General features: G+C 43.6%; 1 protein-coding gene across 1 annotated transcript in view; it reads right to left on the bottom strand.

Annotated features, from left to right (window-relative positions):
• trpm4a (transient receptor potential cation channel, subfamily M, member 4a) overlaps window positions 1-15631 on the bottom strand; it is a 139108-nt gene that overhangs the window by 67777 nt on the left and 55700 nt on the right. Inside the window, exons 3-5 of the mRNA XM_039773837.1 lie at window positions 6343-6520; window positions 6078-6252; window positions 5500-5666 (exon numbers count right to left, since the gene is read on the bottom strand). Coding sequence (XP_039629771.1) covers window positions 5500-5666; window positions 6078-6252; window positions 6343-6520 — 520 coding nt within the window. The remainder of the gene's footprint in view (window positions 1-5499; window positions 5667-6077; window positions 6253-6342; window positions 6521-15631) is intronic.

Raw genomic sequence — 15631 nt, 5'->3', positions numbered from 1 at the left:
CCCTGGCCCTTAGAGAAGTCCTCAAACGCCCATGCATGATACCCTGTACAGATCAGCAAGATCTAATCTTAAGAGAGGCATGAAAACTGCAATGATATTCTAAAGGAGAAAGGTAGAGGCCTATCTGACAGACAATAACCCAATGTAAGTATGGCAGGGATTACAACAAATCACCAATTACAAAAGCAGTACACATGTAACTTCCTGTGCTGATGCCGACATTGGAAGAGGAATTAAATCTTTTCTTTGCTCACTTTGAGGCAAAGTGGTCTCACACAGACACTCTTCCTCTGCCAACTCCTATCTGTGACATACTAACTGTTCAGGAATCTCACGTGAGAAGATTGCACTCAAGACAGCGAATCCAAGGAAAGCTGCTGGTCCAGATGGCATACTTGGAGTGGTACTTAAGGCTTGTGCTGACCAGCTAGCAGGCGTCCTTACAAAGATATTAAATCTATCACTAACACAGGCCACCCTTTCCACTTGTCTAAAGTTGGGTATTATCATCCCTGTCCCTAAAAAGTCAGTCATCAATAACATTAATGACTACAGACTGATTGCATTGACATCAGCCGCCATGAAATGTTTTGAAAGACTTACTGCTCAACACATCAAAATCAGCCTCCCTCCCACCTTCGATCCTAACCAGTTTGCTTATAGATCAAAAAGGTGCATGGAAGGTGCCATCAGCACAACACTGCATACAGTGTTGAGCAACTTGGAACTTTCAGGGTCATATGTAAGAAGGCTGTATGTCAACTATAGCTCAGAAATTCATACAATCATCCTTAGCATATTTATCGACAAGCTATGTAACATAAAGGACTTCCTCACAGGCCACCCACAAACCATTAGAATTGGACTTACAGCTTCTCCACCCTCACAGCCAGCACTTTTCCAGCTGTTTGTTCCCCCGTCCTACCTTTTTTGAAACATTTGTTGCCATAAAATTCAAAATAATATAAAAATTTTCATGAAATGGTAAAATGTCTCAATTTTAATATTTGGTATTTTTTCTATGTTCTTTTGAGAATATAATACAGGTTTATGAGATTTGCAAATCATTGAATTCCATTTTTATTTACATTTTACTCAGCACCCCAACTTTTATGGAATTGGGGTTTTACATTGATTACTTCAATTGCAACCAATCCTAGACATGTTGTAACAACTATAAACAACATGGCTGAGGTCAGGGAAAGACAATCATAAGTTAAAAGCAACCAAATTAAAAACAAAACACCGTAGCAAGAATAACAGTATTATTAATAAAAAATTGAAATAAATATTTAGAAAATTGGTCAAAATTTTCAGAAATGAAACAAATTATCTCTAGGAAAACCACAACAGACGTATCACACAGGTTAGACACAATATGTGGGTATATATGGTGGTGTATGGCCGGCCGTTCATCCTGGCCAATACCCCTAAGCCCCCAGGTGGAGCCCTCCCTGCAGTATGGAGGTGCCCCGAAGACCAGCAGGGCATCATGGGCATTGGAGTCTTTATGCACAGCCCTGCTAGATACCTTGAGGGTCACTAGGAGACGCTGCAGGGAGGAACGATGTTTATTTGCCATACGCCCTGGAAGTTACGTCCAAGTCACATGGACAAGGGGAATGATGTGCTTCCGGGATGAAGAAAAAGACTTTTGATCTGACCCGGAAGTGATAGGAGTCACATGGACCGGGGATTGGAACACTTCCAGGTCAGGGAATATAAAAGGACTATGGGAGCTCCCAGACGGAGAGCTGAGCTTGGTGGAAGGGTGGCAATGCTTCTGGGAGTGTGGAGGATTGATTACTGTGATTATTTGTTTATTATTAATGAGTAATGTGGATAGGAGGGTGCTTTGTGCACTGTTGTTTATGAATAAAGTCAACTTTTGTCTGGTGTCTGGCGTCTTGGACAAGGGTTCAAGGGAGCAATAGCGCCCCCAATCTGTCACAATATATATTACTACATCTCTTCACTGTGGCTGTCCATGTTTTTGGGCTATGTTTCCCACCTTTACTTCCCCTGTGTATCACACTGTCTTAGTCTGCCTTACACATGGGGTTGATAAAGGCTTTAACTTATTTATACTGTATATCATTCACTAACATCAGGACTCTCGCCAATAAGATGGATGAGATTCGGCTGAGAATCACCTCACATAGGGTGGACAGCTGTGCGGCTATTATTACCAAGACTTGGCTGGATAATAACATCCCAGACGCCGTGGTAGAGTTGGAGGGGCGCGCTCTGTTTTGGGCAGACAGGACTGCAGCTTCCACTAAATGTAAAGGTGGAGGGCTGGTGCTGTACATTAATAAATCCTGGTGTACAACTCCAAACATTATTGGAACATACTGCTTCCCCGACTTGGAATATCTGGCAGTGAAATGCAGACCATTCAAGATGATCCTGACAGTGGCTGTTTATATCCCACTACGAGCTAACGCTGAATTAGCATTGGAAGAGCTGTACTGCCTGATTAGCAGACAAATGAATGCCAATCCAGACGCAGCTGTGATTGTGGCTGGTGACTTTAATCATGTAGAATTAAAAGCAGTGCTTCCCAAATTTCGAGGATTTATAAAGTTTCCAAGTAGAGACAATAGCATTTTGGATCAAATTTATTGCAACATCCCAGGAGCATACAAGGCTGTAGCAGCCCCACATCTGGGCATGCCAAACTACATCGCAGTGGAGCTGATCCCAGCCTATACTCCCATGATCTGCAAGATGAAACCGACTACCAGAGAAGTACAGGTATGGACTGAGAAGGCATCTTCAGCTTTACAGGACTGTTTTGAGCATACTGACTGAGGAGTGTTCAAAGAGGGCTCAGATCTAGAGGGATATACATCATCTGTTCTATCCTACAGTGGTGTGAAAAACTATTTGCCCCCTTCCTGGTTTCTTATTCTTTTGCATGTTTGTCACACAAAATATTTCTGATCATCAAACACATTTAACCATTAGTCAAATATAACACAAGTAAACACAAAATGCAGTTTTTAAATGATGGTTTTTATTATTTAGGGAGAAAAAAAAATCCAAACCTACATGGCCCTGTGTGAAAAAGTAATTGCCCCCTTGTTAAAAAATAACCTAACTGTGGTGTATCACACCTGAGTTCAATTTCCGTAGCCACCCCCAGGCCTGATTACTGCCACACCTGTTTCAATCAAGAGCCACCACTGTATGTGTACTTCTGTACAGATGCTGTCCTGCCCAGGAAGACCTTTAGGGTGTTTCCAAATCAGAAACCGTGGTTGGACAGTACGGTGAGATCCCTGCTTAAAGCCCGGGATGCTGCGTATAGGTTAGGAGACAGGCTGGCATATAGCAAAGAAATTAAAAAAGGAATACACCTGGCAAAATTCAGATACAAACTGCGTATTGAGGAGTATTTTGATAACAAAGGCTTAAAGACCATAACGAGTTATAAGCACAGCGATCAGCAGGTCAGCTATGACCCTAGTCTCCCTGACACCTTGAACAGTTTCTTTCCACGCTTTGTTGGATCTAGCAGTAGGGAGACTGTACATCTCCCATGGCAGGAGGAGCAGAATCAGCCTATAGTCCTGCAACTACACCAAGTGAGGTCTACCTTGAGGAGGATCAACACCAACAAAGCTGCAAGTCAGGACTGGGTGTCGGGTAAGACACTGAAAATATGTGCTGATCAATTGGCAGGAGTCTTTCTGGACATTTTCAACCAGTCTCTACAACTTGCAATGGTCCCTGTCTGCCTCAAATCCTACACTATTGTGCCAGTGCCTAAAAAATCAGCGGTCACCTGCCTTAATAATTACCGCCCTGTGGATCTGACCCCAGTAATAATGAAGTGCTTTGAGAGAATCCTCCTAAAGTACAGTACATTAAGGATGCCATCCCTGCTGGATTTGACAACTATTAGTTCACCTACAGGAGAAACAGATCAACAAAGGATGCTGTCTCAATAGTACTTCATACAGCTCTAACTCATCTGCAGTGCCCTAACACTTATGTTAGGATGCTATTCGTCAATTTTAGTTCAGCGTTTAACACTGTAATCCCAGACAAGCTGGTACAAAAGCTTCATTATCTGGGTCTGTCCACATCGTTGTGTCTCTGGAAAAAGGACTTTCTCACCAACAGGCCTCAGGTGGTTAGAACTGGAGATCATACATCAGCCACACTGGTTTTGAACACAGGCACACCACAGGGTGCGCAGCCCAGCACTCTTCACGTTATTTATGCACGATTGCTCTGCCATCCATGCCACAAATATGGTTGTGAAGTTTGTGGATGATACGACTGTGGTGGGTCTCATATCAGACAATGATGAGACCCACTACATAGAGGAGATACAACACCTAGCACTATGGTGCTCAGCCAACAACCTCATCTTGAACACCAGCAAGACCAAAGAGGTAATTGTGGACTATAGGAGGTCCAGAAGAACAGAACATACTCCTATACTCATACATGAGGAGGCTATAATGTGTGTGGACAATATCAAGTTCTTGGGTATCCACATTACATTGGATCTGACCTGGTCATTGGTCATATCTCACCTGGTGAAGAAAGCCCAACAAAGACTCTTCTTCCTCAGGAAGATGAGACGTGCTGGATTCTCCTCTCGGCTGCTCACAAACTTCTACAGATCCGCTATAGAAAGCATTCTCTGTCATAGTATGACAGTGTGGTACAGCAGCTGCATAGCACAGGATAGGAAGGACTTGGCACAGGTGGTGAGAACAGTACAGGGGATTGTGGAAAGTCCTCTCCTAGACCTGGACTCTGTATACAGTATGCTGGAAGGGTGCAGAAGAGAGCCAAATGTATAGCTGCGGATCTCACCCATCTGGGAAATGGACTGTTTGTACCACTGCCTTCGGGAAAGCAGTATAGAAACATAAAAACACACACCAGCAGACCGAAAGACAGCTTTTTCCCCAGAGCTGTGAAGTTCATCTGCCCCTGCTGATACACACACATACATCTACATCTTCCCCTAACCTGCCCCCCTGTAGACATGCACACGCACTTTCTCTCGTAATCCTCCCCTGCAGACCCACGCGCACAGATCACTGGTCTCTGCAGGTGTACTACCTCAGGAAAAGTCTGGACTTGATGATTTTTTATTGCCGCTGTCTTTTATACTTATTATGTTTATTTTATTATTTATAGTGTATTGTGTATTTTAAGTATTCTGCCTTGAAGCTGAGTCCTACCAACAAAATATTTTGTTATGTGTATGCATAATGACAATAAAGAATTCTGCATTCTACATATCCAATTTGTGACTATACTCTTTCCAGTTCAGAATCAAGGACTGTACATGTTGTATTTATAAAGTAGTAGCCATCCATTTCATTCATACTTTCTTCCTGATATTGATAAAAGGAAGAAAGAAAAATGAAGCATTATTATTTGCAAGCTGTTGCAAGTCATAAAACAAAAGACAGAAAGATCTTCCTGATTTGTACAGGCAGGAATGAAATTAGCTAATGTGTGCATTACCTTGGCATTGACAAGTAAATGGTTATTGTGGACCATTCCCCATGGCACTACACCCAGTGCAACGACTTTGTTACTGGACTGGGTTCTAGCTGTGGCATGATCTCTAACTGCCTCTCCAACATAGCGCCCGATGCCAGTTCGTATGCCCTTTGTTATGATCCATGCACCTGAAATACAGAGGAGAATATTTTGTTTACACTGTCCAGTCAACAAAACTGACATCACATCTTTCATTTATAGTGGCATTAATTGCAGCTAAGTTTCCTAAATGCCTTTTGCAATATGTTGGTCTTTCTGCAAGCATTATTTTGCTTAGGGTTCACAATTGAGTATGTAACATGTCATTATTATTCATATGAGTAGGTCATGTCCAAAAGTCTATTCCACTTTGAATCCATTATTCTTGTATTAGAGGGGTTGAGTGCAAAATGTATAAAACAATGTATGGCTGTAGTTGCTACTTTAAACTAATTTAATAAGTTGTCTCAGTCAAGACTATTATTGATGTTTGAGTGTAAATTTTATCTCTTTTTAAAATGAAACACAAGTAATGCATTTTGCTTCATATATGTTGTTACCTGTACTCTGGGCTGCTCTCACCAACCCTTGCCTCAGCACATCAATCATCCAGGCCTTCATTTTATCACTGCCACCCATTACTGACACTACAAGATTGGGAGGGGGAATGTTCCAGGTGCCAGTTAGCATGTTGTAGATGATTTTAGGATCAGTGCTGTTTGAACAGCGCAAGAACTGCAAATCAAAAAAAAGAAAAAACAGTGCCATTGATTTCTATTTTCATCTTGACTTTTTAATGTTAACAGGAAAACATGCTTCTCTTACATGGCTTTGCTTTCTGCTGACTCCAGAAAACTCCAGCGTTCCATATGCATCAGTTGGCTCCTCTTTGGTATGTAACTGTGGGTCCCACTTACTGACCATTGCAGCTGAAAAGTTGTCTTCCGTTGTAACTGCAACATGCTTTTCCCGGGGACTTCCACATTGGCACAGGCTACCATTGCTGGAAAACAATAAGGAAATTATTCACAAAAGCAATTGTAGTATGTTGTAAATAAAGATCATTTAGTTTGGTATCATAGTCATTACTTCTCTTGTTTTATGAAACACAATTTGCAGTGTATTATACATCTTCACCTGTCACCTTCATTTTTAACCTGATTTTCCATCTTAGTTTGACAGGCAGCAAAATTGTAAGCAAGTCCAGAACCAAACCGAACACACACTGTACACACTACACACAAACTTACTTACACTCGGACAACTTAAATTCCGGCAAATCTAACTTAGACAGAATGGGCAAAAACTCCACATTGACAGATGGACACACACTCGAGGTTTGTCGCTGAAATCAGTGCTCATGTTTATCAAGAGTCTCAGACAAGCAAAACTCTTCTAACTTGAGTGACACAAATGTGGTCCTACCCTTAGGATCAGGAGTGAAAGAATTTTGTCCATTTTCCCCATTTAGGAAATTGCATCTAACTTCACTAGGATGCATGGGAACTCGTGGGCTGTTCTCACTCGCCAGCAGCTTCTTGAACTTCTATAAGCTACATGATTGATCCATCTATGCAGAGGAGTCATAGTTAAAGTGTTGGTAGAGTTAAGCTTCTTGGCCATAGGGAAAGCAGCTTTGCCATAGCAATGATTCGTGTACATCACAATTGTTGAATTAGTTATCAAATTTTGAACGCCCTTACAAAATGTGAGGTAAAGTTAAAGCAAGCTGCATTCATGCAAATCAGCACGCACATAAAGATCATTGGATGGGCACACGTGTGTCAACATACAGGTGGACATGAATGCAAACTGTACTGTATTAGCATATTATACGAAAAATATGCTGGGCAGGAAGGGTGATTAACAGCAAAATGTTATACAGGTACGCTGAGCTCTGCATTTCACCAACCCCTAGCTGGAACATTCACTTTATACTGGGGCACTGGATAAATAGAGCTTCACAGAAAATAAGACGGGATCACAGAGACAGACAGACAGACAGAGAAACAGACATGTCATGTGACTGTAGAAGATGATTGAGAACAATGGAAGAGTGAAAGTAACTTCACTAACAGTTTAGGAATAAGCATGGATAGTTTCAGAATAGCTGTTACATTACAAGGTATTTCCTGTGTACATAACTGAGGCAAGGTGATTCTTCTAAAACTGTGGCTGTGGATCATTCATGGTTAAATAAATGTGCTTATTATCAGGCTTTATTTTCATTCAGTGTGTGTGTCTCACTCTTTCCATCTCGGTGCTTGTTACAATATTATTCATGATGTTGCAAAGTGGCAACAAATACGTTCAGCTTAGTGCAGTATCCTAATATTTTCATTGTTCTTTTTCTTCTACTTTGAGTATAATTATTATCTTGGTGGTGAAGCCTTAATATCAGATAACTAAAAAACATCATTATGACTGCTGATTTGAGGCAAGGGGTGTCTTAAAATTATTATGTTATTCATTATCAGATGTGGTCTCTTACTCCTCGCTTGGACTAGAAGTAGGATGCTTCATAACTTTTCATCTCCTATGCTAAAGTAGGACAAATTCTTTTCCTATTCAGATTTTAGTGCAACTCCTAGGAGTAATTCTGGGACACTTGATAAATATGGGCCAGGTCAATGAAGCTGCTACACAGCAGTGCAAACCAGTGCTCACTTACATATTTTCCAAAAGTGCCAATTGTAAAGAAGTGTAGAAATATAAGCAGCTGTCTCAGTTTCAAAAGTAGTTCCAGAACATATCTGTTAGGAAATGCAACCAAAAATGTGCATCATTATTTGCGAAATACCAAGGGTGAGAAAAGCCTTAAAAAAGAATATTGAATGATAACAGCAAAAGGTGTTCATAATTAAATTGGATGGGGTGAGGAAGTTAGAATTAACATATTTTTGAATTGGTAATTAACGAAAATCATCTCATAGGTTTTGAATGTATAAAACTGAACTCTACCAAGCAAGCACCTTAACACAGCGTTTCTCAACCTTTAAGTATTTGCGACCTGAGTTTTCATAACAGTTTTAATCGCGCCCCCCCTAACATGTTTTTGAAATGTAGGTGCATATTTTATTATACCTACTTAACTTTTATCGACATTTATCTAACTCTATATTTATTGTTCTAGTATCAGAATGTAGTTTAAGTTAATTTGTTTTGGTTTCCCATCCATCCATCCATCCATCCATCCATCCATCCTCTTCCACTTATCCGAGGTCGGGTCGCGGGGGCAGCAACTTAAGCAGAGAGGCCCAGACTTCCCTCTCCCCGGCCACTTCTTCCAGCTATTCGGGAGAATCCCAAAGCGTTCCCAGGCCAGCCGGGAGACATAGTCCCTCCAGCGTGTCCTGGGTCTTCCCCGGGGCCTCCTCCCGGTTGGACGTGCCCGGAACACCTCACCAGGGAGGCGTCCAGGAGGCATCCTGATCAGATGCCCAAGCCACCTTATCTGACTCCTCTTGGTGTGGAGGAGCAGCGGCTCTACTCTGAGCCCCTCCCGGATGACTGAGCTTCTCACCCTATCTTTAAGGGAAAGCCCAGACACCCTGCGGAGGAAACTCATTTCAGCCGCTTGTATTCGCGATCTCGTTCTTTCGGTCACTACCCATAGCTCATGACCATAGGTGAGGGTAGGAGCAAAGGGCAAAGGGCAGCCCTGGCGGAGTCCAACTCTCACTGGAAACGGGCTCGACTTACTGCCGGCAATGCGGACCAAGCTCTGACACGGTTGTACAGAGACCGAACAGCTCTTATCAGGGGGTCCGGTACCCCATACTCCCGGAGCACCCCCCACAGGATTCCCCGAGGGACACGGTCGAATGCCTTTTCCAAGTCCACAAAACACATGTAGACCGGTCGAGCAAACTCCCATGCACCCTCCAGGACTCTGCTAAGGGTGAAGAGCTGGTCCACTGTTCCGCGACCAGGACGAAAACCACACTGTTCCTCCTATAATGAGTATAGATAAGAGGAGAAAGAGGTCATCAATGGAGTCCCCCAAGGGTCATTATTGGACCATTATTTTCTCTGTTTCACGTAATGACATTGATTCTGGTATAGTCAGTAAACTTTGGAAATTTACATATAGTATGATACTAAAATTAGAGAAATGGCAGACACTGAGGAGGCAGCGAAAACAATTCAAAAGACCTGGACAGGCTTCAGAACTAGGCAAAAATATTGTAAATGCGGTTTAAGGTAGAAAAGTGCCAAAAAGGTGGTAGACACTGTCCTACAGGAAGTAACCTCTAATAATGATTTAGGGGCTTATTTTGACACAACATTTTCATTATTTAAGCAATGTGCAGAAGAAACTAAAAAGGCAAATCGAAGAACATTAGGTTATATTGTAATAACTGTCGAAGGGACGTTATGCTTAGACTATATAATGTACTAGTGAGACTGCATCTGGAGTATTGTGTATAGTTGTGATCACTATGCTACAAAAAAGACATAGCAGCACTTGAAGCTGTGCAGAGGAGAGCAAATAGTTTTATCCCAGGACTTAAGGACATGTCCTACTCTGACACATTTAGAGAATTAAACTTGTTTAGTCTCAAGAAGAGCAGACTGCACCGGGACTTAATCTAGGTCTTCAAAGTCCTAAAAGCCATTCTTGAAGTACTGTAGATCCAGTAGAATTCTTTCATCTTAAGTGCAAATCATGTACTCAAAAACCTAAGTAAAAATTAAAGGGAATTGCATTTTTGACTGAAGCCAGGAAGCACCTCTTTACGCAATGAGTTGTGGGAAACAAACAAATTACTGAGACATGCAGCTGAAGCAAAAACCTTGACAACCTTTAAGAATTACCTGGATCAGATTTTGGGACCGCTTAGCTATTAGCCAAACAAACAAACTTGATGGACTTAATGGACTTCTCTTGTTTGTCAAGTTTCTTATGTGTGTCCAAAGACAATTTATAACAAGAAATGAGGAAGAACTGGAATAAATGGAAGGAACCCTCTTCAAGTGGTTTCCTGCTTAATAGGTCTGTGGTTCTTAACCTAATCTGATATTTAGAACTCACTTCTCCTTTTATGAATTGTACAGTGCAGGGCTCCAGATAAAAATTCACCTTAAGAAGCCAGTGGCTCCTAAAAGAAAAAAAAAGATGCCAAATAATATAATGTGTGAAATATTAAGCTATCAATCTCTTACCTTTCTAACCTCCATGTATGTGTGCCCAATTCTTTTCCTTCTTCTGTGCAGTGCGTTTGTGTATGTCTTGATAATCTGGATGACTAAATGCCATTATAACTTTCAAACTATGTACAGTTATTAAGAATAGTGTATTTTACTCAGGCTCCGAGTTTGTGTCACTGGCCATCAGTGCTGATCTGTGGTGATCCTGACTAAATCTTGCAAGGTTAAGATATTAAGTGAGTTTCGGACTTTTGATTTTATTCTATTCTGTGCTGAAAAGACACGTTCATATTGAGTTGCTGTAAAAGATAGAAAAAGCATGATCTCCACAACATAAAGATTACTTTGGAAATCTGTGTGATAAGGTTCCTTTGTCAGTAAGACTTGAACCATACTGTTATAAGACTTGTCTGAGAAGTGGCCTTCAAATAGAATTTTATCAATCTCCAGTCTGTTTGTACAACCTTGACGTCACATGCATTCTTCAACAAGATTTCTTGATACTAGTTAAAGTGTCAATCTCATTTTCTTCAAAAGTGGTTAAATCATCTGGCCATGAATCATGATCAAAGATTAAGAAACAACGAACAATGTCAGATCCAGGTCAGCTTCCTTGCTGTGTATTACCCCACATATTTTCAAACCGACCTTCTAGTTCCTTGACTGTCACCTCCATTGCTTTCTCAATATGAAATTGAAGGTCATCTCTAAAGTTGGCAAGACTTGTGCGTTTAAGTTGTATATTCTGAAAAAATGCCTGTATTGGTACTACTCACTGACTTTTCAGAATGTCTGAGATCTGTGTGTTATCCTGAGGCACCACATTTTTATGGTGAGCAAGCGATTGTAGCCCAGTGTGTTGAAGAAATTCCAATAACTTTCCGTTTCTTAATGGCCTATCTGATATCCCCTTGATTGTGAGAACACAACTGTCAATAGCTGCTACAGCTTTAGGCAAAATCAAATAAATCTTCTGAAATGTAACACTTAACTTTGAAATTTCTTCAAACAAGTCATGGAGAAAATGACAAAATGCCACAAAAAGCAAGCTCTCCATTTGCTGCGCAATGGGTTTTGCTCTCCCTTTAATGTTCGTGTTTTTGAGCTTATAGCCAAGTGTTTCATATGGTGATGCACAGTTGTATACTGACAGTGTCCTGTGAGGTCCAAGTGCAGAAAAATAGAAAGTGCCCAGTAAAAGTGGGGCAACCAAAACTGGATCTTGACTGCAGAAGGTATGTGTATAGAACAACCTAATTCCACATCGATTGTTCTCACCTCACGCTTGCTTTTGAGGCTGAAGTGGTATGTTTTCTTTATCAGCTGTTTTAGGTCCGAGCCTCTTTCAACCACTGGAAGAAATTTCTGAGGGTTTAACATGGCCAGTTCCAATCTGTGTGGCAAATAATGGAAGAAAAGGACATATTTCCCCATGTCTCCTCTTAAAAGTGCACCCACTCCACCATAGTACCCACGTTTGCATTGGGTCCATTGTCCCAAAGGCACAAAGTTTTTTTGCCACCAGTTTTGATTTGTTTGGTCAGTGTTATTCATTGTTTTTTTTATTGTGCTCAGTATTGCCTGGGCATGGCAATGTTGGAGTTCTACTAATCCAACAAGATGGTTCACTGGTGAACCTTCAGAAATGTGCCTACAATACACAATAACATTGCCTCTACCAGACACATCTGTATCACAGTTAATTATCAAAATGATATAATTAATCTTCTGTGTATTTCTCAGTATCTGTCCTTTGACTTCATCAGCAATATACCTGATGAACCTGGCACATGCGGTGTCATTATCATACATCTTTGAGGCATCCATCCATTTTTTTCATCAACAAGATCTGAGAGATAAATTTGGTAAATGGCAGGTCCTCACTTGCTATAATAGAGGCTGCATTACATAAAATTTCATTTTTAGCTCTTTTAATCCTTTGTCTGATCGATGCACTGCACTTGCTAATGGAGTTTCCTGAGGAGTATGCTTTCCGGATGAGTTGTGTGCACAGGATAAAGTTTTCTGACTGATAAACTTATTTATGTCTCATTGCATAGGAAAGCAGTTCTGAAAAAAGGTGTGTCCAATCAGTCTATTTACCCAGTGCCACGTAGTACTTCAAAGGCACTGACAAGTTACATCAGCCACCAATAGCAGTAGTGCCTATAAAAAAGGCAACTCTGAAAGATTGCATGTTCTTTTCCATCTTTGTGTGGCTAAAAGCTAACGTAACGTCTATTTCATGCACCCTTCTGCTTTGTGATTTGTTAATTGTCGTTAGATGTAAGACGCAGGCCACTCAATCATTTAGGGATAGCAAGCTACCAAAAAAGCATAAAATTAACTTGAATCCATTGGTTCAGCAAGGGCAGGTACCACACAGAGGTACAACACTTTTGAACTGCTGCATAGTACAGCAGCACACTTGACCATTTATTGTCAATTCACCACAGTGCTTGAGAGCCCCAATCAAACTTGCTCAGAAAAGAACATCACAGTAAAAGAAAAGTGTAACACTATTATCAAAACTATACTGTATCTTTAAATTAACAATGAAACTAACTGTTAAGGTTAGATTAAGCCAGTCAGTTAAAGGAAAATTATCAGTACAAGCATTAATATCTACATCTTAAAATTCTACCTGTTATGAAAAATTGGGTGTGAATCCCACATTCATGTGGCCAACCAAGTGAAAAATATTATTGATGAGGCTACGCAACTTGAGATCATTAAGAAGCATACCACCAATTTTTTTTTTTACAAAATCCATATTTATATATTCCAGTGTTTTATCTTCTTCCCAAGATACATAAATGTTTGAATAAACCTCCCAGCTGTCCAAATGTACCATCCAGTAAGTCACTACTACAACTGTTGACACAATTTGTCGAATTGAATAAATGCCATTTAGTTCCTCTGGATGATCATACATCAAAGATACAATAGACTTTATAAATAGACTAGGAGTGGTGGTGGCAGAAAGAGTTGTTTAGGTTTGTGCTTTGTGCTTTTGGGGACTGTGTTGGGCCTGTGTTTTGTACACGTGCCTCTGCGTGGTCTGTGCCGGGTCGGGCGCTATATAGCGCCTTTATTACAACTGGCGTAGTCGGCAGGATCCCGGTCCGTCCATTTGGTCCGGAATCTGCATCAAATCTTGTTGCAAGACCCGGCATAGCGAAGCGCAACAGCGCAAGGCACGTGTTCGACTCAGCTGCACGTAGAGCGCACTCACGTCGCAGCTACAGGCAAGCTCAGCAGGCAGCACAGCGCACTGAAGCACGCTCACGCGGCAGGGGCCGCTAGCCTGCACGTGCGACACCGCGCAAGGAAGGCAAAGCGCGCACACATGGCAGAAGGCGCAAGCCGGCACGCGCCGCAAAGCACAAGAGAGCACCCAAGGCCGCCAAAGGAGCGAGGAGCTACTGCAGGCACCAGGAATAGGGAAGAAAAAAGCTGGGTGGACACCGAGGCCAATTGGTGGGTGCCGCCACGCTAGTCCGCCGCACGGGTTGCAGCCGGAGGTAGGTAATGGGCCGCGGGTGTGTCTTTCCGCATGTGGGTCATCCTACCTCCTGGACACCGAGGGGCAAAGCACCCGATGCGGGCAGGGGGACGTGTGTCCTTGGCATAACGGCGGTGCCAGCTCAGGAGAGAGCGAGGCAGATCAGTGTCTTTCTTTCGGCCTGATCCAGCGGCTGGGGGAGGAGAGCCCGGATTAGCTTCCCAGCGTGGTGTCACGGCAAGAAGAGCCGGAGCAGCTTCCAGAGCCCAGGAAAAGGGGCGTGTGTCAATCAACCGCCGAGGAGGGATGACGGACTCCCTTCCCTCTCCTCTGGACTACCCGAAGGGGCCCGTGGGGGATCCACAGGGTCTTGTTGGCACGCTGGTTGGCGGGGGGCGACAAGGAGAGCCCGAATCCACCGCCGGCCGCCACTATTAACATTTCCTGGGCTGTAGGGGAGGTGCAATCCGTTGTCCTCGCCCTACAGTCCCTTTTGCAAGTCTTTCAGGTCCTGCAGGAAGCGAAGGAGGGGCTGGAGAAGAAGCTCGGCAGCCCGTGCGGAGCCCTGGCGGAATGGCTTCGTGAAGGCGGGTGGCCAGCCTCCCACCGGCAGGACAGAGCGGTACATGTAAGCGAAGCCGGTACCGCAGAGAAATGGGAGCATGACGAATTGGCAGTGATGTTGGTCAGTACTGCCTGTCAGGCGGACCCGCCCACCACACGAGAGGCTGCTGCGATGATTGACAGCAGGGCGGACGAGCGTGCGTGGAGGCAGCAGGTGGAAACCGGCAGCCAAACAACCCCGCCCCGACCGCCAGCGCCGGTCTTGCAGCAGTCCAAGGGGACGCAGGCGGTGCGGGGGTCCCTCCTTTTTCCATAGGGGGACTCAGACCGCCAGTACGTTCCGAAGAAAGAGGAGGAACCGGAAGAGGAAACCCGAACCTCCTTACAAGACACAGTGTATGCCTGACGGCTTGGGGCCACAGGAGGGCTGCACTGCAGAGGGGCGGAACCGTCACGGGCCCTTCTCGGAGGGGGCGAAGGGGCAGGGGTTCCCTGCCTGCTTCCGCTCATACCGGGGCTGTACTGGAGGGGCTTCGGCAATGTTTTAACTGTGGCCGCGGTGGCCATGTCTGGCGGTGTTGTCCCGAAGGACGCCGGGGCAACGCCCCCAGACTTGTTCATTGTGTTTCCTTAGGGTGCAGCCGCGGAACCAGGGATACCGACTCCCCATCCTGGAGAAGACCGGCCCTCGTGGGGCAGGCCGATGAGCCCCACAAGTCTCATCTGAGGGAGGGGCAGTGTGATGGACAGCCGGGTCCCATGCCCGGCCGGGACGCCTCTGCTGCATACGTCCCGGGGGAGCCACCATGGACAGTGCAATGCCTCCCCCGGGGCGCCTGGGGGCAGCCTCCCTGGCAGTGGGTCCTTCCTCAGACTCTCCCGTGGCTCCATGAG

Source organism: Polypterus senegalus, chromosome 13 (assembly GCF_016835505.1).
Source record: "Polypterus senegalus isolate Bchr_013 chromosome 13, ASM1683550v1, whole genome shotgun sequence".
NCBI lineage: Eukaryota > Metazoa > Chordata > Cladistia > Polypteriformes > Polypteridae > Polypterus > Polypterus senegalus.
Note: the sequence above shows the minus strand (reverse complement) of the source record. Positions and strands in the feature narration are given on the sequence as shown.